Consider the following 22,935-nt stretch of genomic DNA (forward strand, 5'->3'; position numbering starts at 1 on the left):
GCCTACAGGAAAATTAAAGAGACCTTTGGAGATAAGAGAACCACTTGTATGAACATCAAGAGCTCAGATGGAAACCCAGTTCTAAGCAAAGAAGGGAAAGCAGGAAAGGTGGAAGGAGTATATAGAGGGTCTATACAAGGGTGATGTACTTGAGGACAATGTTATGGAAATGGAAGAGGATGTAGATGAAGATGAAATGGGAGATACGATACTGCGTGAAGAGTTTGACAGAGCACTGAAAGACCTGAGTCGAAACAAGGCCCCCGGAGCAGACAACATTCCATTGGAACCACTGACGGCCTTGGGAGAGCCAGTCCTGACAAGACTCTACCATCTGGTGAGCAAGATGTATGAAACAGGCGAAATACCCTCAGACTTCAAGAAGAATATAATAATTCCAATCCCAAAGAAAGCAGGTGTTGACAGATGTGAAAATTACCAAACTATCAGTTTAATAAGTCACAGCTGCAAAATACTAACGCGAATTCTTTACAGACAAATGGAAAAGCTAGTAGAAGCTGACCTCAGGGAAGATCAGTTTGGATTCCATAGAAATGCTGGAACACGTGAGGCAATACTGACCCTATGACTTATCTTAGAAGCTAGATTAAGGAAGGGCAAACCTATGTTTCTAGCATTTCTAGACTTAGAGAAAGCCTTTGACAATGTTGACTGGAATACTCTCTTTCAAATTCTGAAGGTGGCAGGGGTAAAATACAGGGAGTGAAAGGCTATTTACAGTTTGTACAGAAACCAGATGGCAGTTATAAGAGTCGAGGGACATGAAAGGGAAGCAGTGGTTGGGAAAGGAGTGAGACAGGGTTGTAGTCTCTCCCCGATGTTATTCAATCTGTATATTGAGCAAGCAGTGAAGGAAACAAAAAAAAAATTAGGAGTAGGTATTAAAATCCATGGAGAAGAAATAAAAACTTTGAGGTTCGCCGATGACATTGTAATTCTGTCAGAGGCAGCAAAGGACTTGGAAGAGCAGCTGAACGGAATGGGTAGTGTCTTGAAAGGAGGATATAAGATGAACATCAACAAAAGCAAAACGAGGATAAGGGAATGTAGTCGAATTAAGTCAGGTGATGCTGAGGGAATTAGATTAGGAAATGAGACACTTAAAGTAGTAAAGGAGTTTTGCTGTTTGGGGAGCAAAATAACTGATGATGGTCGAAGTAGAGAGGATATAAAATGTAGACTGGCAATGGGAAGGAAAGCATTTCTGATGAAGAGAAATTTGTTAACATCGAGTATAGATTTAAGTGTCAGGAAGTCATTTCTGAAAGTATTTGTATGGAGTGTAGCCATGTACGGAAGTGAAACATGGACGATAAATAGTTTGGACAAGAAGAGAATAGAAGCTTTCGAAATGTGGTGCTACAGAAGAATGCTGAAGATTAGATGGGTAGATCACATAACTAATGAGGAAGTATTGAATAGGATTGGGGAGAAGAGAAGTTTGTGGCACAACTTGACCAGAAGAAGGGATCGGTTGGTAGGACATGTTCTGAGGCATCAAGGGATCACCAATTTAGCATTGGAGGGCAGCATGGAGGGTAAAAATCGTAGAGGGAGACCAAGGGATGAATACACTAAGCAGATTCAGAAGGATGTAGGTTGCAGTAGGTACTGGGAGATGAAGAAGCTAGCAAAGGATAGAGTAGCATGGAGAGCTGCATCAAACCAGTCTCAGGGCTGAAGACCACAACTAACAACAACAACAACAACAACTGTACTGTACTGTATAATATAAACTTCACTATACTAGTTGTCTTGAATACAAAAGTACTTTTAAATAATAACAATGACAGCTCTTAAGCATAATACTAATAGCTTGTACCTTGAGTGGACAATGTTTAGCAGCTCGGAGAGACGATGATCATTCAATGCAAAACGTTTACCAGCCAGCATTGCCCAAAGTGAATTGAGGACACATATATCGAAAGCTGTGTGCATTGGTACAGGATGCTGGCAGCGCTTAGCCAAGTCATCAACAAGGTCACAGGCCTCAGCGGCAATATCTGGATCACGTAGTCGCCTTTGCAGGAATCGACGTTGCTCAAGCCAGTGTGTACCATCTGTAAAAACCACTCCTGTGGTGACACACCAGAGTTGGAAATTAGCTCTTCGGTTTATGAACTAATATATAGCTTCAGTTCACTACAGTATCCTTAATGTATATTTTTTTATCTGTTCATTTACATTATATTATCAGTAATATTTTCATTGTTAATATATAACTTGTGTTACAAGTTATTAAGTTTTAACTGCATGAGAGACCATAGTGATTAATTATTGGAAGGCATCATGCCTAAAGTTCATTATGAAGTTCTTAAAAAATTTTAAGTGAAAATGCAGATCAAACAACAAAGTCCAATTCCTTCCCCAACTCTGTAAAAGTGTTCTTTTGCTCTAGCTGTAATGGCCTTGAGAATTTTACAGTCCACATCAAAAAAGATTTATTCACAAAATAAAATTTTTAAAATCAAACAGTGGAAAATCTAGGATGGAATAATGAAAATATTATGATAAGCATAGACTGCTACTCACCGTATAGAGGAGAGCATGAGTCACAACAGACACAACACAGAGACTGCTATATATTTGCAATTTTGGCCAAACACAAACTCATGACCACCATCTCATACAGCAACTGTCCAATATGTGGGTGAAGATGGTAAGGGGGAGCCTGGAGCAGGTAGGTGGAGGGATAATGGGATAGGAGTGGGGGAAGGTGTACTGTTGCTTGTGGAAGTGCACAGGGATACAGTGGGGATAGTGTAGGACTGTTATGTGTAATTGTGAGGTTTGAGGGGGGGGGGGGGGGGGGGGGGGGGAGTAGAAAAGAAGAGAAGTAGAGAAGCGGAAAAAGACTACTGGGTGCGCTAGTGGAATAGAAGGCTGTTTAATGCCAGAGTGGGAGCAAGGAAGGGAACAGGTAGGTGAAGGACAGGGACTAAGGAAGTTTGAGTACCATAGAAAGCAGCAAAGTGGTTGCAGCTTAGTTTGTACATCACACAACTGCTTTCACAGGCAGCCCTGCCTGTCACCTGACTGGAGTGGGTAGCGGTAGGAGAATGTATGGGACAGGTCGTGCATCTAGGTCTATTACAGGGATACAGGGCAAGGATTTGGGAGCAGATGTGGGATAAGGATGGACAAGGATATTGTATAGATTCAGTGGGCCTTGGACTACTGCTGTGGGATGGTTTATGGATTTTAGGAAGCATATAGGAGGTAGAAGTGTGGGAAGTGGCAGGTCTGAGGAGACAGACTCATTGAAAAGGTTTTGGGATGGGCCTCAGTATTTGAGGAGAGACTAGAGATCCTCTCAGATTTCTGGAATGGGGCTACTGAGGCAGGGTTCATAAGTGGACGAATCCGACAGCTGGTGAAGCCCTTTTGCCTACCGCAGTGGTCGAGCCTTTGTTGGCAGATAGTATTGTAAGGTCGAGGTCAGTTTTTCTGCACATATAAGATTAGTTTCCATGTGGGAAATTATGGTGAGGCAAGGTTTGAGGTCAAGAAATTCTGGAATGTTAGCATGAGTGATTCTGGAATGTTAACAGGGATGGATCACAGCTGGATAGAGGAGTGAACTGAGTCATTTAGGGTTCAACATTGGCTTTGGGCTAAATCTGATTCATAGGGTTGGTGGTGAAAAAGTGTTTGCACTGTAGGGACTGGTTGAAGGAGAGAAAATCTTTAATAAGTCCCGCATGACTGTATTTGGGAGTGCGGAAAATGTTAAGGCCTTCAGGAAGAACAGATATACTACCCTGCTATCGCTCCACCTCCCTGTACCAGCCTCCTCCTTACCCCTACCACCCACAGACTGCTTCTCCCATCAGGCACATTTGCTGTATGCAGTCCGGCCTCAGTGACCAGAGACAGTGATCATGTGGGTGTGTGAGTTGTGCTTGTCTGAATGTGTGTGTATTTTTTACTATAGAAGAAGGCCTTTTGGCCAAAAGCTAAAATGTATAGCAAGCTCTCTGTCACATCTGTCTGTCACTCAAATCTTTCCTCTATACGATGAGTAGCAATCTGCCCTTTCCTTAATACTGTCATTATTCCATCCTGAATTTCCCATTCTGTGATTTTTCCTAGTGGCTTTTCTTCCATCCCACTAACGTGCACTATTTTTCTTTGTTACTACCCTCTAACACATTACTTTACTCAGTATCCATCCTTTTCTTTCTCGTCATTCCTGTGTTTTACATGTTGCCTTCCAAACTGCACAAGCTCTGACTTGTGGTTCCCACTGTATAAATCATCTTGTCTGTGCACAACACATGGCTATTTGACCACACTGATTGTTGATGCAACATCTTATGTGCCACAATAGTCCCACCAGTATAACTGATGCCAGACTTCAAAATTATCATTCTTTCATCCTAATTCTCTTGAATTTTCACATTTTATTTTCTGTACTTTCCTGTACCACATGAACTTGTTGAACTATAATCTGCCAAACCAACCCCACCTCACCCTCTTTCTCTTTCCTTATTCCAGCACGCACATACTAACCACAATCCGTCCTTTTACATCTGCTGTCCCCTCTCTTCACACATATTCAGCCACCAACCTGGATTCCACATTATCACTCTTTTATTTATTTTTATCATTAATCTTATTGTGTTTTCAAGTCAATTTTAGTTCGTTTTCACCTTTCACTTTTTGTCATGGTTCATTCACTCAGTCCTATTTGCGATTTTTCACGCTTATTTTTACTTATTTTGTGGATTTTTATGCGTTTTTTATACTCCACCCTGGATCCTTACTTCTTCTATCATCACCATGATAGAAAAGTTTCCTTATCTCTGGCCTGAACCTATCCCCAAATACTGTACTTGCATTCTTGTAATGCTCATGGAACCCTGCCAAATGTCTCTGCCATTAAATTACTCATCTATGGTTGCAACTACTCCTTGCACAATTATCTCTATCTATTCAAATTCCGTCAGTCCATAGCTATCACCAACCTGGTCCTGCGAAACCATGTAAATCAGACCAAATCTCATTGCATTATCTCTTCTCCATCCATAAATTTCTCCTGCTCTGCAGTCCCAAATTCCTGCAAGTCACTCTTACACTGAAACTCCCTCCAACCACCAAACAGAATACAGAGTCTAAACAGGTCCAAAACACTGTCAGGAACCTTTCCTCCAAAAGCCTCAGTCTAACAGAAGTATCAGCCCATTTCAAAGGCCTTACCTTTTGCCCCACTTCCAAATTCATTCATGCTGGACTTGTTAAAGATCTTCTCTCCTTCCCCCAACCCCTACAGTGGATACACTTTTTTGCCATCAACCCTACCAATCATAATTGGCCAAAGCGAATGTTGAATCCTAAATAACTCAGTTCATTCCTCCATCCAACTACAATCCATCTGCACTGCCCCTAAATCACTTGCTTTTATCGTTCCAGAATTTCTTGACCTCAAAGCATGCTTCACCATCATTCCCCAAATCTCTCAACATGGAAGCTGCCATTACAACTTCAGAATGAACTTTAACCCATCACCTAAAAACTGTTCCTTATCTTATAATCCTACCTGATGACAAAGGCTCTACCATTATGGGTTTGAACTGTAGGTGTTACCTGTCAAAGAGACTCCAGCAGCTGTCAAATCCTCCCAAAGTGACCTAATTCCAGAAATCCAACAGAATCTCCAGTCTCACCAGAATCCTTACATCCAACCCAGAATGTCTCTCCTCACTATTACCAGTCCCTGCACTCCTGACTTCTATACGTTTCTTAAAGTTCAGAAACTCAACCAGCCAGGATGACCCATTGTGGCTGGTTACTGTTCATCCATGGAGAGAATCTCTGCTTTCTTGGACCAACACCTTCAGGCTTCTACCATAACTTTCCCTTCTCAATAAAATAAGCCAACCATTTCCTCCACCTACTCTTCACTCTTCCTGTTTCTTTACCACATGGTGCCCAGCTCATTAATATTGTTGCAACCTCCCTCTACATCCCTAATGCCCATGGCCTTGCCACTATTTAACACTACTTTTCCCAACACCCAACTGACTCCAAATGTAGGACCTTATCTCTTTAAGAATGATCACATCAAAATTGGTATCAGTGACCATGATGTGATAGTGGCAACAGTGATTACCAAAGTACAAAGGACAATTAAAACAAGCACAAAAACATACATGTTTGGCAAACCAGATAAAAAATTGGTAGCATTATATCTCAATCAGGAACTTGAAACTTTCAGCAGAGGGCAGGAGCACATGGAGGAACTATGGCTCAAGTTTAAAAGAATAGTTAACTTTGCACATGATTGTTTTGTACCCAGCAGAACAGTTCATAATGGGATGTTATCTCCATGGTATACAATCATTGTAAAGAAACTTCTCAAGAAACAGAGACTACTGCATAATAGATGTAAAACAATGCACAGGACTGTAGATAGGGAGATGCTGAACAAAACACGTTTGGCTGCCAAGAGAGCAATGCATGACAACTTCAATGAATATGGTATGAGAATACTGTCAAATGATATTTTGTAAAGTGCAAAGAAATTCTGGTTGTATGTAAAGGCTGTTAGCAGCACCAAAGTTAGTGTCCAGTCCCTAGTGAATAAGACAGGAACTGAAGTTGAGGGTAACAAAGCAAATGTTGATATGCTTAACTCCATTTTCAAATGTTCCTTTATAAAGGAAAACCCAGAAAAATTGTCCCAATGTAATCTGCAGTTCACTGAAAAGATGAATGAAATAAGTATTAGTGTTAGCGGTGTTGAGAAGCAGCTGAAATTGTTAAAACTGAACAAAGCTCCTGGGTGTGATGGAATCCCTGACAGATTTTATACTGAGTTTGCAGCTGAGCTAGTCCCTCTTCTAATTATAATATATCATAGATCTCTTGAAGAAGAACACAGGCCCAGCTCTTGAAAAAAGAGTATAGGTCACACCTGTCTACCAGAAGAGAAGCAGAAGTGGTCCACAAAACTACCATCCAGTATCCTTGATATCAACCTGTTGTAGAATCTTAAAACATAATCTGAGCTCAAACATAATAAGGAATCTTAAACAGAATGACCTCCTCGATGCCAGTCAGCATGCATTCCAAAAATGCCAATCATGTGAGACCCAACTCACGTTTTTCTCACATGAGTACTGAAAGGTTTGGATCAAGGCAGTAAGGTAGATGCAATATTTCTTGATTTCCAAAAAACATTTGACTCAGTACCACACCTATGATTATTGTCAAAAGTTCAATCATATGGAGTATCAATCAAAATTTGTGAGTGGACTGAGGACTTGCTGGTAGGTAGGATGAAGCATGTTACCTTGTATGGAGAGTCATTGTCGGATCTAGAAGTAACTTCAGGTGTGCTCCAGGGAAGGGTGTTGAGACCCTTGCTATTCATGTTATAAATTAATGAACTTGCAGGAAATATAATAGTAACCTCAGACCTTTTGCAGATTATTCATTTATTACATTACCAACCCTAAATGAAATTTTTGTTGTACTGATGAATGATGGTAATTTGTCTTACTCTAATGCCATTTCTATTAGAGTATTAAAATATTGTGCTGATTTGATAGAACCACCCTTGAGCTATCTTTGTAATCAATCAATGGCTCAAGGAATATTTACTGACAGACTTAAACATGCACTAGCAACATCTCTAAAATTGGAGATCAGCAAATCACATCCAATTACAGGTCCATTTAAGTTTTTCTGACATGTAAAATGTTTCTTAGAGTGTCTCCTCCATTAAAAAACTGACACATTGTTCACAGCATACAGTAGCTTGCTGTCTCTAACTCTGGATTTAGTAAATGATCATCTGCAGAGAAGGCAATATATGATATTACAAATGAATTTCTGACAGAGATAAACAACATAAACTGTGCTGGAGACATGTTCTGTGACCCCAACAGGGCCTTTAATTGTGTGTACCATGTAATTCTACTTGGGTAACTAAATACTAAATTATTATGGTGTTAGTGAAATCCTTCATGCTTCAAAAATAGTCTTCAGTATTGGATCCACTCCTGTCCATGTTAGTGAAATCCTTCATGCTTGAAAAATAGTCTTCAGTATTGGATCCACTCCAGTCCATACCCTACACAAATCATATTCCAATCATTGTAAATGATTATTCAAAATCTTTAGTGTTTACTGAGAATATTATTAAAGAACTCAAACTGAATCATACTATACAAAGCACAGATGATAGTCAAATAGGCCTGCAACTGTTCCACAGCAGATTCTATAAGCTCCAATCTCGTCAAGACTCATGTTGTGCAATTTCAAACACACAAAATGAGCTCCTAGTACTGGAAATAGGCATCAATGATCACATTTTAAACAAAACTCTGTGCTTAACAATTCTTGAGTCCAGGTGAATAATGAGGTAAATTGGAGTCAATAGTTCCCACTATATTTGTTTCTTAATGATATTTATTGTTAGTAGTACAAAGTAGATTTAGTTAAATTGTTATTTACCTGATGACAATGCAGGACAGAAAAATATAAACTTCATTCAGTGATGAGCAATGGGTTTATGTCTTGGTGAAGTTCAGTAAAATGTATTAACTTAATACTGGGTAATATTATGATATTGCAGACTTCCAGAGTGAAATTTCGCTCTGCTGCAGAGTGTGTACTGATTTGAAACTTCCTGGCAGATTAAAACTGTGTACCAGACTGGGACTGAAACCTTGGCCCTTTGCCTTTCATGGGCAAGTGATAGAGAGATTGAGCTGTGTTAGCATGACTCACAACCAGTCCTCACAGCTTTCTATCCAACTTTGCCTCATCTCTTACCTTCCAAACTTCTAATGGAGAACTAGCGGGAAGTGTGGAAGGTAGGAGATAAGGAAATGGTGGATGTAAAGCTGTGAGGACAGAGTGTGAGTCATGCTTTTGGATAGCTGTTGGTTAAGCACTTGCCTGCTAGAGGTCTGCAAGTTGGCATTTTGCTCACTCACACTCACTCGAGCACACTACGCTCAGGCACGGTGTTCATAAGCGTGAATGCTTGGAGTGAGCAGGCTATAGTTGAATGAGGTACCAAGGGATGAGGAGGACAGAGGCTGCTGGGCCTGGTGCACCCACTGCAATGCTGTTGTGAATGTAATACCAGTGGTAGTAGTAGTAGTAGTAATAGTAATAGTAGTCTGCAGGTTGATGTTACTTCTGATACACACCCACCACCTTATGGAACTACATTCAGATCAATTTAGTTACGCTGTGGATGAATATTCCTGTATGGTAATGTCTAATCTCAACATGAATGGTAATATCTAATTGTGATGTATTTATGAACCATAAGAGAAAATAGCTTGCTTTACACAATAACAAAAATTCTGAAACAGTTTAAAGTCTCACAAGATAATTAAGTAACTAACTAGACACCAACTTTTGCAATGATGGTTGGTCTAAGAGTGAAAAATAAAAATGCTCTCTTTTTATAACATCATCTGCATTATTGATTCAGATTTTCGTATGTAAATTTGATCACATAAGAAATTAGAAATCTAAGAGGAAATCATTTCTGAATTCTTCTGTTAGCATTGTAATTACAATGAATTGTTAGAATATCGTCTAACTCATTTTGGATCAAGTCTACTTCATGTGTCCAAAACGAGGTTCTCTGCCTACTGTAATATATTTACTAGCCACATTTGAAGCTGGGCCACAAAAATTTCTTCTCACCAAATTAGATAGCTTAGGAAAGATTTTACTGTTATGCTTTCACCTCACAAGCAGATCGCCAAGATTGGCGCTATCCATTCAACCTCATGGGCAGATTGAGTATAACATGACACACAGTGTATTGACTCTGAAAACACTACCTTTTTTTAGCCGGTAAGCACAGACGACATAAAATAAATATTTACATATGTCACAAAAACAGAATAAGATATTACTATCATGTTATAATTTTGTCCCAGCTTACCTGGAACTGATGTACCATCATAAATGTGTTGCACCATATTTAACTAGTCATCTCTATCAGAAACAGACACAATTTTTGCTAATCAGAAGGGCAGGATCAGAAATGTTACTATCTTGCACAAAATCAAAATGCTGACTTTCACCTCTATAAGGCAGGGAAAGCCCTCTTTCAATTCTCATAGTATTTACAGTTTGTAACCAATAATAAGGCAGTTAAACTGTACTGCCAAAATATGTGTGATACTGAAAACATCATTTTGCAGTTAAGGAAGACTTTTATTTACTGGACATGCAGCATGCCTATTAAACAAGAAACTGTAACTCTGTGTCTTCAAACCGTGTATTACAATGACTTTTCAGTTTGTGCTGTCATAAGCAGCAAGTTTTTCAGAGACCCCCTTCTCCATAAGCAATTCCATGATTTTATCATATTGCTAACTACAGTCTGTAGTATTCTAGATAAGTAGTTCACCTAGTCAGTTTCTGACTTCAAGCTTATCTATACTGATGTCACATCACTAGTTTTCTTCATGGAACAGGTAGTATATTTAGCAGTATAAATCATGGAAGAAACCACTGCAACTTCATTTTTCAAATAATCATTGTCAAAAGTGTGTTTCAAACTTGTGTTCATAATTTGAGTAATGCTGAAAGAATTGCAATGCCTTACATAAATTTGCACCTCAGTCAGTGACAAATGAAATCTTATTAAGATGCTGATTAAATAATATTTCCTCAATTCCTTCTTAATAAATTCACCAGATTTTTTTTTCTTGTCAGTAAAGTGAGTGGTCACCAATACCATATGTCACTGTGCCTATTCTTGATAAGTAAAGTGTGCAGTAACAGATAGGTAAGACCTTTTCCAAAATGTTTGTCCACATGTCCACTGTACATGCACGTGCATATAAGCTTATAGCCTGGATTCCTATAGCCTGTACTCCGTTCGCTTATCTTTTAATGTTTCATGCTACTTTTGTAGGATTAGGCAACATTTAGGAAGTGTCAACATGTCCCAATTCTGAACTTACATTTACAAGCTCCTGACATAAAGTGCAAAATTTTCCATCTGATTGTAATGTAAATGAACAAAAATCTCAGGCACAAATTTCTACACACTTTTTAGTTACCGAAGCTTTAACTTAAACTGTAAATTGAATGTGTGTGCATGAATAATGCTGTGTGGCACATTTTGTGTCATCTTACTGCACTCTGCCATTCTTGTAACATACAGCACTATTTGTGCAGAGGTGCAAAAACTGCACGAGTCTCCTTGCTGTTTAGTGCTACCCTTGAACAGTAAATGGGTCAACTATTACAGCAGAAAATACAGACCACCGTATACAACATTATTCCATGTGAGTGTACAAAATGTCAGAATGTGCCGTACAGTGTAATTCATGCACATGCTTCAATTTTTTAAACTCAAATTTTGTTCTGTTCTGCAAAAAGGTGCTTTCAGATCTATGTTGGTGGATCTGCAATACAGGAGAGCAGAGCACCTGACAAGAAGCAGGTATGACTCCCATCCTTATCAATCACTGGTGAAAATATTTCCCAGACACTGTTATGTCCACTGTCTTTCACACTCAGTATATATTCATTCAAAACAAATTTCACTTTCACACTCTCCTTCATCTCACATTCAATTTTTTCACAGAACTTCTTCTAAGTACCTTGCATGACTAACACTCTTCCCTTCCCAAACATCACACAGGTCCTCCTGCACACCTTGCAGCACTAACACTTCCAGCAGTGGTATACCTGTAAGGTATCCAGAAGAACTTCTGTGTAGTTTGGAAAGTAGGAAATACTGGCAGAAGTTAAGCTGTGAGGATGGTTCATTAGCTGTGCCCAGTACCTTGGTCATTAAGAGCACTTGCTTGCAAAAGGCAAGATTCTGGGTTTGAGATCTAGGCAGGCACACAGTTTAGCATGGGGTAGCCGCACGGTCTGAGGCATCTTGTCACGGTCCGGGCTGCTCCCCCCGTCAGAGGTTCGAGTCCTCCCTCAGGCATGGGTGTGTTTGTTGTCCTTAGTGTAAGTTAGTCTAAGTTAGATTAAGTAGTGGATAAGCTTAACGACCAAAGACCTTAGTAGTTTGGTCTCATAAGACCTTACCACAAATTTCCAATTGCACACAGTTTTAATCTTCCAGGAAGTTTTAGATCTACATCTACATCTATGCCTACACCTATCTATATGTAGATGTAGATGAAGTTTGAGATATTGCCTGTTCAGATGATGGTCCTTTTTTATATCCCAAACTGATATGATTTCCTGTAATGACTGCTTAAAAAATCTATTTTAAAGGACCTTCTTAAAATATTTTGTAAGTGCTGGCAGTAATATGATGAGTCTTGCCTGAAAGGGCAGGAATTGGAATACAAGCTGTACATAATTCCTAAGGTTTCATTTTTTGTGAAGTGGCTTGACAAAAGCCTATTCAAGTTTCTCAGGGAAATATCACTACAAAATAATTCATTAAGTAACTTAATACACTGCAAAGTACAGCTGAACAATACTTGATCATTGTTCTACTGATTTCATTCTGACTGCTTGAACATTTATTTTTAGAAGAGTTAAAAATACTGAAAACATCTCATGACATTGCAAAAAGTTGTGAGAGTTGTTAAATTTGGATATTATACTGATTCAAAACCTGCTGTAGAGGTGTTGTTTTCAAACCACTGCTGGGATATGCCGTACAACACTTCATGTCATCCCACATGTTGTTTCAAGCAACACGGTTAAATCCTTTCTGCCATTTCACCAGGTCCTGACCAGTGTCTCTAGAGAACGCTGCTGGATGCCTGATGTGCAGCTAACTTGCTACTGTTTTGCTATAGATTCATTTCTTGAATACATAGATGACTTTTACGTGCTTAATTGGAACCATAGTGATGTAATTTGAAGTAAGCAGTGATTCCACCAAGCAATATCACTTAGTAATCATAATCAAGTTTAAATATGAAAGCAGGCTCATCACTGAAGTACGACACTTAGCACATTTATTATTAATTCCTATCTACATACAGAACAGGATGGAACTCCTGATCTTCTCTGATGTTTAGGTTCACAATGTGGCACACGGCCAAAACATTCTGTTATACTGTGTCATTTCCCCATTACACCAGGTAGTGTTTTTCAATTCTTCTTCTGCTAAACAGAATTGCTGCTGATTGTGTCACCAAAAGTTTTCTTCAGTTTGACCTGGTATTTTTCCTAGCTATTGAGCTTCCCTTTGTTGTAGAAGTGATAGCTGCTACAGCAAACTACAGAAAAATATTGTCAAGATAGTAAAACAAGCAAAATACAAAAAATACCTTAGACCAATATTTAAAATTCCAATATTTAAAAGTCACAGTATATTGCTTCTGCTTGTTTACATATTTACAAATCACTGATATCTGGGTAACTCTAATACCTGTGTTAGATAAATCCTGACTTTGCAATTGTGCAGCCAGTTGACAGTGGTCTGTGTGCTTTGTTTGAAGAGTTGGATAAAAACAGCAACTGAGCAGCGTAGGAGGAGAAACATTGGCTTTCTGTGAGGTTATAGCTTTTCTTCTAATGTGGTGACATGCTACAGTGCATGCACGCTTGTGAGCCATCTGCTTCAGCAGATGAAAACAGCAGACAAATTGGATAGGCCATGAGCAAAGTGGACTGAAGTAGTGAAATCTCTCTGCAACGTTCATTTCCTTGCAGCAGTCCTGGTATGCTTTACCGACTTGAATAACATCATGATTTATTCGTTTGATTGCAGATCAGCTGTTAGCATAGTGGACCAAAGTAGTGGAATCTCTCTCTAGCACACATCACCTTACAGCAGTCCAGGGTGTTTTGCCTGCTTGAACAGTATCCTAATTTATTCATGTGATCTGGTGGAGCAGCGTCACCATCCCCAAGGTGTATTCTCTCACCTTCAGGAGGCTGGTATCATTATCAAACTGGAGATGGGTGTTTTCAGCATTCTGAAGACCAACTTCCTCAGTTATGGATATCATCTGCAGGCTCTCGCCACCTTGACATGAAGACCCAAGTTGCACATCTCACGGCATGCAAGGAACTCCGCAGATTCCTTGGAATGGGAAGCTGTGAGCAGTCAAACACAGCTCATGACCGCACTTCAGGGCGAGTGCACAAAAGATAAAAGGTCTGTTCCCTGGATCACACAAATTTCAATCAGTTTTGAATGAACAAAGTGCAACCTCTTGCAAGCTGCTCTCACAGCAACCACTCCCCCCCTCCAACCCCCCTGTCCACCCTGACTGCTCTGCTCACAATTGTCACCAACACCAGCCAATTTATCAGAGGTGTAGTCCTGTAACAAAGTGTTGAAGCGACTTGGCAGCCTCTAACTTTTTCTCAGTGAAGCTTACAGTGCTGCAGTTGCATTGTGCCACGTATAAGTGTGAGCTCCTTGCTATGTATGAGGTGGTTAGGTATTTCCACCCCACATTGGAGAAGTGCCATTTTATGATTTTTACCAACCCAACCATTGCCCCTTGACAATGGGTTTCTGTCACAAACAGCACACACAGACATCTGGCACCTTGCCAAAAGGGACATAGCATCACCAATTGCCTTAGGCAATCATGTGCCCTTACCGCTCCCCTCGACTATGCAGCCCTTGCCACCGCACAGGTTGCCAATCCCAAGCTCTTATGGCTGTAAGACAACATAAATACGGGTCTCAGTCTGCAACTGCAAATGGCACCAGGCGCCCACGAACCCATCTGGTGCAACATCCATGCCAGTACCAACCACCCAGGCCCTCCCTCAGAACGCATACGTCTGTACCTTCCCCTGGATGTCCACAAGGCAGCCCTCAAGCAGTTGCACAGCCTGGCCCATCCTGGCATCCATGCATCTGCCATGCTTGTGAAGAAGAGTTTAGTATGGCCCAAGATTAATCACGACTGCACCAACTGGGCCAGTGCCTGCATCCCGTACCAGTGGTCTAAAGTTGGCAGACATGTGCATGCCCACATCGCCTCTTTCTCCCCCTCTCCTGGTGGACCATTGCTTCTCTCACACATATATATGGATATCACAGACCCCCTGCTGTTATCCAACAGCCACCGGTATCTCCTTACTATTATCAATCAGTTCACCTGGTGCCCTAAAACAGTACCTGTGCCTAACATAACTGCAGACACAGTGGCAAAGGCCTTTATAGATACATGGGTCTCATGTTTTGGGTGCCCCTGTCTCTGTAACATCACCACTGACTGTTGATGACAGTTCACATCTTGTTTATTTAAGACTCTCTAAGCAACCTGTGCACACTTGTGCACTTCACGACCACTTACCTCTCTGTTGCTAATGGCATGGTGGATATATACACAGGTCTCTAAAAGCTGCCCTCATATGCCACTATCCAACTTTGTCTTCCTCTCAGCCTCTACTCCTCTTAGGTTTTTGGGTGGCCTGCAAGGTGGATATGGGTACATCACTTGTCCGAAGAAACTCATTAAGTCACTCCCCCTGCCACCCTGCATCCTTGTCTTCATGCAGCAGCTACATGACTCAGTGGAGTGCCTGTGCCCAGTACCTCACAGGTGACACAGCAACTGCCAGCCCTACATGAACCGAGGTCTCAGCACATGTACTCATGTGATACTCCAGGTAGATGCCGGTCAGCCACTACTCTGCCCACAGTACTCAGGAACACATGTTGTCCTCTTACATGGCGCAAAGACATTCTCCCTGTGGCTCCACTGCACCACCCTTAGGCCTCCATCGATCACCTGAAGTTGGCATAGACACTCCGCTTTCTGAGCCTGTGTGTACCACCAGACATCGAGATCGAGGTGGTACCAAGCAACAGTGACAGTGCTTCACCCAATACTGCTGGTTTGAATGATGGCCCATGGGACTCCAGAGTGGGTACTGTCTGTCTGTTTGCCCAACCGACCAACCTGACAGAGCCATCAATGATGTCAGTCACCCTGCCCCCAACACCATACATTTGCCCAGCCACTGCACCCGAGTCATCTGGCAAAAAATCATGTCCCTGGCACTAAGGGTCATTCACCACTGTTACAGTGCTGATGCATGCCCATGTAGCGTTCGTGACCCAGCCTCCCAGCAAGGGACACCTGCAGTGGATGCCCATGACACCAACACAGGACAGTGCACAGTATACCATCCACAGGGAGGAGGGGGGGGGGGGGCACTGTGCATCACATTCTGGCATGCTACTGCCCTCTCACCAAACCCTGTCGCTGCACCACACCACACCCCACTGTACCGGCAAACTGACGTACAATAGCACACAACGCCAAGGCTGGTGGTGTGGCATCACGTCACCTGAGCACCAGGCTCACCATGGAAAAAAGCAAGGCCTACTGTGCACTTCATCACCATGCCTGTTGCTGCAGCATATGTTGGCCTCATTGACTCCATGCTGCAGCGAGCTGAGGACCGTGACATGTGTCGTCATCACCTCTGTCTCACCACCTGTCTTGCTGCCACAGCCGACGGCACCTCCTGCCAACAACAACATACCACCACCCAGCACAGGGACCACAGCCAATATTGCTGCCACCACTGCTGTTGCTGATTACAACCCCCCCCCCCCCCCCCCCCCCCATGTCACGGACGAACAACCATGTAAGTCTCTGTTCCTTTCCTGGATTTCACCTCAAATGTATCGGTTGTTGTCGCAATTGGCTCCTTTGAAGGATCCTGCGTCTTTGTCCTTCGCTGAAATGTGCTCACTTCTGTCTGTCTGTTTTCAAAAGCAAACGCATGTGGTAGCCTCTCGTGTTGCCTTTTATTGTTGTCAAAAACAGTCACATCAATCCTATTGTGTTTGGGCTACTGAACTTCATGGCCTTAGTCGAAAGTGTCAATTTGTTACTGACATTCACAAAGAATCCTATGCCGATTCCATGGTACAGGATGCTATTATCCGGTTGGCGCCCGACAAAGAAGTTCGGCAACGTGCCTTTAAGTTGGCAAATCCGACTCTAGATGAAGTTCTCTCCATTGCGCAGTCTTTTGAAATTTCTCGCGCCGCTGGAGCGCAAATAGAGGCATGGGATGATGTCGGGGAAATACAACTTCTGTGCGCTGTTGACGATGCGTGCGGCGCGTCCCCGCTGGCTGACATGGCCGCAGTGCGCTCCCATACGCAGCCTCGGTCTAGCCGTAAACAACCCGCTAAGAAACTGCAGCAAAACCCCCGGCAACTTCCTTCATGTCCGCGGTGTTTTACGAAACATTCACGCTAGGATTGTCCCCAACGTTGGGTTGTGTGTCACAATTGCAAAAAGAAAGGTCATGTGTCTTCCATTTGCAAATCCGACCACATACATGATGTTCATGAACATGACGCTGATTCTGATTCTGTGTTGTCTGTCAATTGCACTTCTTCCCTTTCAGGGAAGTTATTCCTCACTGTCCAAATCCTTGGTCGAGATGTTCGCATGCAAGTGGATACCGGTTCTGCTGCCACTAAAATTAATTCTCAGACGTATCTTCAGTTGGGCTCTCCACTCCTGTCACCTGTCACTCGGCAATTATGGACGTACAATAAACAGAAGATTTCTCTCTTGGGACAGTTTAATGCTGAAGTATCTTACAAATCTGTCGTTCGCACTGTTCCCATATTTGTGGTCGACCAGAGCTACGCAGAAAATCTTTTTGGTTTCGATGCCTTTTGCGTTTTTGGGTTCTCCATCGATGCCTCTGTCAATATTGTCTCTGATGCTATTCCTTATGCTCAACTGGATTCCTTGTCGACAACATTTTCGTCCCTTTTTTCTCCAGGGTTAGGCCGTGCAAACGACTTTGAAGCTCATATCATACTCAAACCCACTGCTCGGCCTAAGTTTTTTCAGGCTCGGCCCATTCCTGTGGCCCTTCGTGATCGGGAAAAACGGGAGTTGGATCATCTCACTACTTCAGGGGTCTTGCTTCCTGTCACTTCCAGTGAGTGGTCCTCTCCTGTCATTGTCGTTGCTAAGCCAAATGGTGATATTCGTCTCTGTGGCGATTTCAAAGCCACTGTAAATGCTCAATGCCTCATCGACACTTACCCTATGCCCCGTCCTGAAGAACTGTTCACTAAACTTGCTGGAGGCCAGTATTTTTCTAAAATTGACCTGTCAGAAGCTTATCATCAACTTCCTCTTGACACTGCTTCCTGGCAGTTTCTGGTCCTTAACACACCTTTCGGCCTCTATCAATACCAACACTTGCCATTCGGGGTTGCTAGCGCCCCTGCTCTCTTTCAGCGATTCTTGGAACAATTATTGCTCCCTGTCCCTGGATGTAACAATTACATGGACGACATTTTTGTCACTGGCTCCACCACTGAAGAACATCTTCAAAATCTCTGCACACTTTTTCATCTCTTACAGACTGCCGATCTTAAGTGTAATCTTCAGAAATCACAATTTTTTCAGGCGTCTATCACGTACTTGGGGTTTCAACTCTCTCGGGATGGTATTCGTCCGCTTCAGCAAACTGTCGCCCTACATCTGTTAAGGAACTGCAGGCCTTCTTGGGGAAAATAGCATACTATCACAAATTTTTACCGTCTGCGGCTTCGGTGGCTCAGCCGTTGCATCGCCTGTTGCATAAAAACGTGCCTTTTCACTATCCGCATCATGCAAAGCGGCTTTCCAGAAATTGAAGACTATGCTGAAACAGGTCCCGTGCCTGGCTACTTATTGACCTGGCCAACATCTTGTTCTTGCCACAGACGCCTCTCAATACGGGGTTGGTGCAGTCCTTGCACACTGTTTTTCTGATGGTTCGGAACAACCCATTGCTTATGCCTCCAAAACGCTCACGGATGCCCAACAAAAGTATTCTCAAATTGAGAAAGAAGCTTTGGCCATTATTTATGCTCTTCATAAGTTTGGTGTTTTTGTCTATGGCTCAAAATTTCGTCTTGTTACGGATCACAAACCACTTGTTTCCTTGTTTCATCCATCAACGTCACTTCCCGACAAGACTGCACACCGCCTCCAGCATTGGGCTCTTTACTTGTCCCGTTTCAATTATGAGATTCATTTCCAGCCAACGGCTCAACATGCAAATGCTGATGCTCTGTCTCGCCTTCCCACGGGTCCTGATCAGGCATTCGATAGGGACGAACTTTTGTGTTTCCACCTGGATGTTGCCGAGCAGCAGGTTGTGGATGGGTTCCCCATCACTGGGGACAGGCTGGCAGCTGCTACAGGTTCTGACCCTACCCTCTCCCAGGTTTTACGCTGTATTCAGAAGGGTTGGCCAGATTGCCCGTCCGCTAAGACTTCTGATCCGTTGCGTAACTACTACGCTTTGCGCTACCGCCTCACGGCTAGGGATGGTGTTATCCTCCTCTCCACTGACAATGCTTCGCCACGTGTTGTGGTACCTGCGTCTTTGCGTGCTTCGGTCTTGCGCCTCCTTCGCCAAGGGCACTGGGGTGTGTCTCGCACAAAATCTCAGGCACACCATCATGTGTACTGGCCTGGCATCGACTCTGAAATAGCACACATGGTCGCTGCCTGGGGCCCTTGTGCATCACAAGCCGCTGCCCTGAAGTCATCTTTGTCACCGTGGCCTTTGCCTGAGAAGCCCTGGGAGCGCATTCATGCTGACTTTGCGGGACCCTTTTTAGGTACTTATTGGCTCCTCGTAATTGACGCCTACTCCAACTTTCCTTTCATTGTCCGTTGCACGTCGCCTACCACCGCAGCAACCACCAGTGCTTTCGCCTGCATTTTTTCTTTGGAAGACCTCCCCTCTACTCTTGTTACTGATAATGGTCCGCAATTTGCCCCTTCCTAATTTGCGGATTTTTGTGCTCGTCACTGCGTTATGCATGTCATGGCCCCGCCGTTCCATCCACAATCCAAAGGTGAGGCTGAACGACTGGTCCGCACATTTAAGGCTCAGATGCGGAAACTTCTGACTTCTTCTGCTGCTGATGATGCGCTTCTCCTGTTTCTGGCATCTTACCATTGCACCCCCATGGGCGACCACAGCCCGGCTGAGCTCTTACATGGCCGACAGCCCCACACGCTACTTCATCTTCTGCGGCCTTCCACCTCACAGCCGCGGGTACCTTCACTTGGCCGGTTCACCGCCAATGACCTCGTCTGGGTACGGAGATATATGGGGATATGGCAGGCGGCCAAAATGGAGCCCGGGCCGCATCTTAAGACACCGTGGTAGATGCCTGTATGAATTCCAGATGGACACGGGTGTTGCAGTGCGTCATTCGGACCAGCTTCGGCCTCGTGTGCCAGCAACGCCTGTTCCGAATGCCGCTACACCACCTTTGGCTCTACCTGATGCTCGGGATCTTGGCATCTCTCAATACTCACAACGCAGCCCTTTCACCATCGTCGCAATGCCAGCACAAGAATGGACACCACCAGGAGACGTGCCCATGCAGGAACTGGATGACCATCTTCTGTCAGACCAAATCTACTCGCCTCCTCCTCCAACGGACGCCGACACATCGCCCATGTCTCCTGTCATATCAACTGGACTTGCCGCAATGGGCAGATTGGTGCATGGGGCCCCAGCAGATTCGACCCCTACGTCTCCTGTCATCTCAACCCATTATCATCGGGGACACTTCCGTCCGTATGGGAAGCCTCCTCCTTGAGACTTTACGGAGAGTCAAACAACGCCTATGGACCTTAGCCATCTCCAGGACACCTCCATCAAGACCAGTGCAACAATTTCAAAGGGGGGAAAAGTGTTGTGACTCGTCGATCATTCAAAGCGCCGCCGTGCAATTACGCACGTCCTCTACGTGCGGCGCTGTCTGCCAGCCATGCAGCAGCTGCGCCACCTAAGCGCCCAGCTGAGCAGCAGCCGCTAGACTGGGACTCAGTGCTCATTCAAATGCTAATGTGTACACGTCTTGCTTGTCAACTTACTCTGTGCCTTATATGTGTTGTGTCGTTCTGAAATATATGTGTTTAACTTGACATTATAACAGGAACATGGTTGATTGCCGAAATATTGTGTCCTATGCACACTCATACCAGGCTGTTCACCCGAGGTTTATTTTGTCATGAAATACACCTAGAGAAATTGAAGAATCACATTCCCCATACTGATATATGTGTATAATGTTGAAGTAATTATGATAAACATCAGTATGATGAGATTGGCACTAGCCCTAATTCATTGCTAGTATGCTTTATGAATTAACCAGACTTTCTACTGAGTTCCAGAGAGCCTTCATGTGTCTAACATTGTACCTGTTACCACTTGGACCTCGGTGAGAGAGAAGCCACTGTTCGAGCAGCAGAGGCAAAGCCTTCTGGCTCTGTCTTATTATCATTTATGATCACGTCTCTAAACTGCTCATTATAAATATGAACTAACCTTTTGGCCATTTACCATGTAAAAGGTTTTCTATCACACATATCCAGAACCGAGCATGATCTTTGAGCCACTGTCAAGAAATCATTGGTGCCAGATCAGATTTCTTTGTGGATTTCTGGCAGGCTACATGATGCATTTGTGACATCAACTGAACAGTTGTCACTAAAACTCCCAGCATCCTTTTAAGTAAGGTAGAATATTGTGATGTCATAAAAAATTCTCTGAAATAGTTGAATCATATCTATGTAACAGGAAACAAAAGGTATCAGTAGGCAAGTGTCCTGTATTAAGTAATCAGTCTTTATGTGAATGGGAACTAATCACAAGATGTATCCCAAAGGTTTCCATCAAAGAGCTGTTACTATTTATTTTGCATAGTGATCACAGATGATACAAACATTGCTAATAGAAAGTCAAATGTAGATTTATACAGAGCTGCTAATGTACATTGTTAAGTTGTTACCCAAGTCACTGATATTCAACTTTGGAAACAAAAAAACAAAAAAAACCAATTGTGTACATTTCAAGATCTGAAAGAGTTTCACCCACCATATATGTACAATATGAAGACAAGCAATAGAATGAGATAACAGCATTCTTGAGATTAAAATGTAATAATAAATTTAGTTAGAAGGTACATACAAAAGAACTGCTTAAACTTCTAAATAAATCAAAGATTATGCTAAATTATTGGGATCGTAACTCAATAACAAATTCAGTTGAGAGGGGACTATTACAGACTTCCTAAAGCACCTAAACAAACCTTTATGTTCAATGTGGGTATTTTCAGACTTATGTGATGTAAAAGTGAAACATCTGACATATTTTGCTTATTTTCACTCCATAATATCATATGGTATCATATTTTGAGGGGACTCATCAAGTGAAGCAAAACTGTTTGTGAGAAACATGTTCAAAGAATGGAGTATAATTTCTATTGTTTCTCAGCATATTTATTCTTTACTAAAATTTGTCATAAGTAATACATATTTCATTAACAACGAAAAGTCAGTTTACTGAAGCAGTACCAGGACTAAACACAATCCTCGTAAGGGCTTAAGGTCACTCACTTTCATTCAGAAAGTTGTACGTCCTTGAGGAACACATTCTTTTCAATAACTGGCAAGAAACCCTAAACAGTTTAGAGCTATTTCAGTGGCAAACTTCTACTCCACTTATGAATTTCTTAGCAAAACCATTAGCTGTACTTATTATTAACTGTATCACACAATATGATACTACACACATAAAAAAAAGTTTTGCATCACTACAGTTCCGAGAGTTACGGAACCTGTACAGAAAATTGGAATAGAGATCAACATAAACATCATTTCTGCCCTTTTTATTGCTCAAGAAAACCACACATTCCACGTTGTGAGTTAATGAGCATTTTGGTCTCATTTAAGTACATGGCCGAAAGAGACAGTCTTCCAGGAATTGTGAAACAAACCCTGCCATCCAGGACAGTGTGCTACAAATAGTGCAGATTAACCATGAGATGGGGAAATTAACAGGCGTCTATTGTGCTGAATGAGGCCAGGCTGATCAGGCCTAAGTGCTGTAGCATGCAAGTGAGACAGACGAGAACATGCATCATAGAGAAACCCCGTAGGAGCTGCTTGTGTCCAGGGAGGTGTAGTAGTGTTA

The 22,935-nt window shown here is 42.5% G+C and overlaps 1 protein-coding gene across 1 annotated transcript in view; it reads right to left on the reverse strand.

The window, feature by feature from the left end:
- Window positions 1-22,935, reverse strand: part of LOC126162267 (methyl farnesoate epoxidase-like) — a 143,477-nt gene that overhangs the window by 79,870 nt on the left and 40,672 nt on the right. Inside the window, exon 3 of the mRNA XM_049918665.1 lies at window positions 1,844-2,096. Coding sequence (XP_049774622.1) covers window positions 1,844-2,096 — 253 coding nt within the window. The remainder of the gene's footprint in view (window positions 1-1,843; window positions 2,097-22,935) is intronic.

Source organism: Schistocerca cancellata, chromosome 1, assembly GCF_023864275.1.
Source record: "Schistocerca cancellata isolate TAMUIC-IGC-003103 chromosome 1, iqSchCanc2.1, whole genome shotgun sequence".
NCBI classification, from domain to species: domain Eukaryota; kingdom Metazoa; phylum Arthropoda; class Insecta; order Orthoptera; family Acrididae; genus Schistocerca; species Schistocerca cancellata.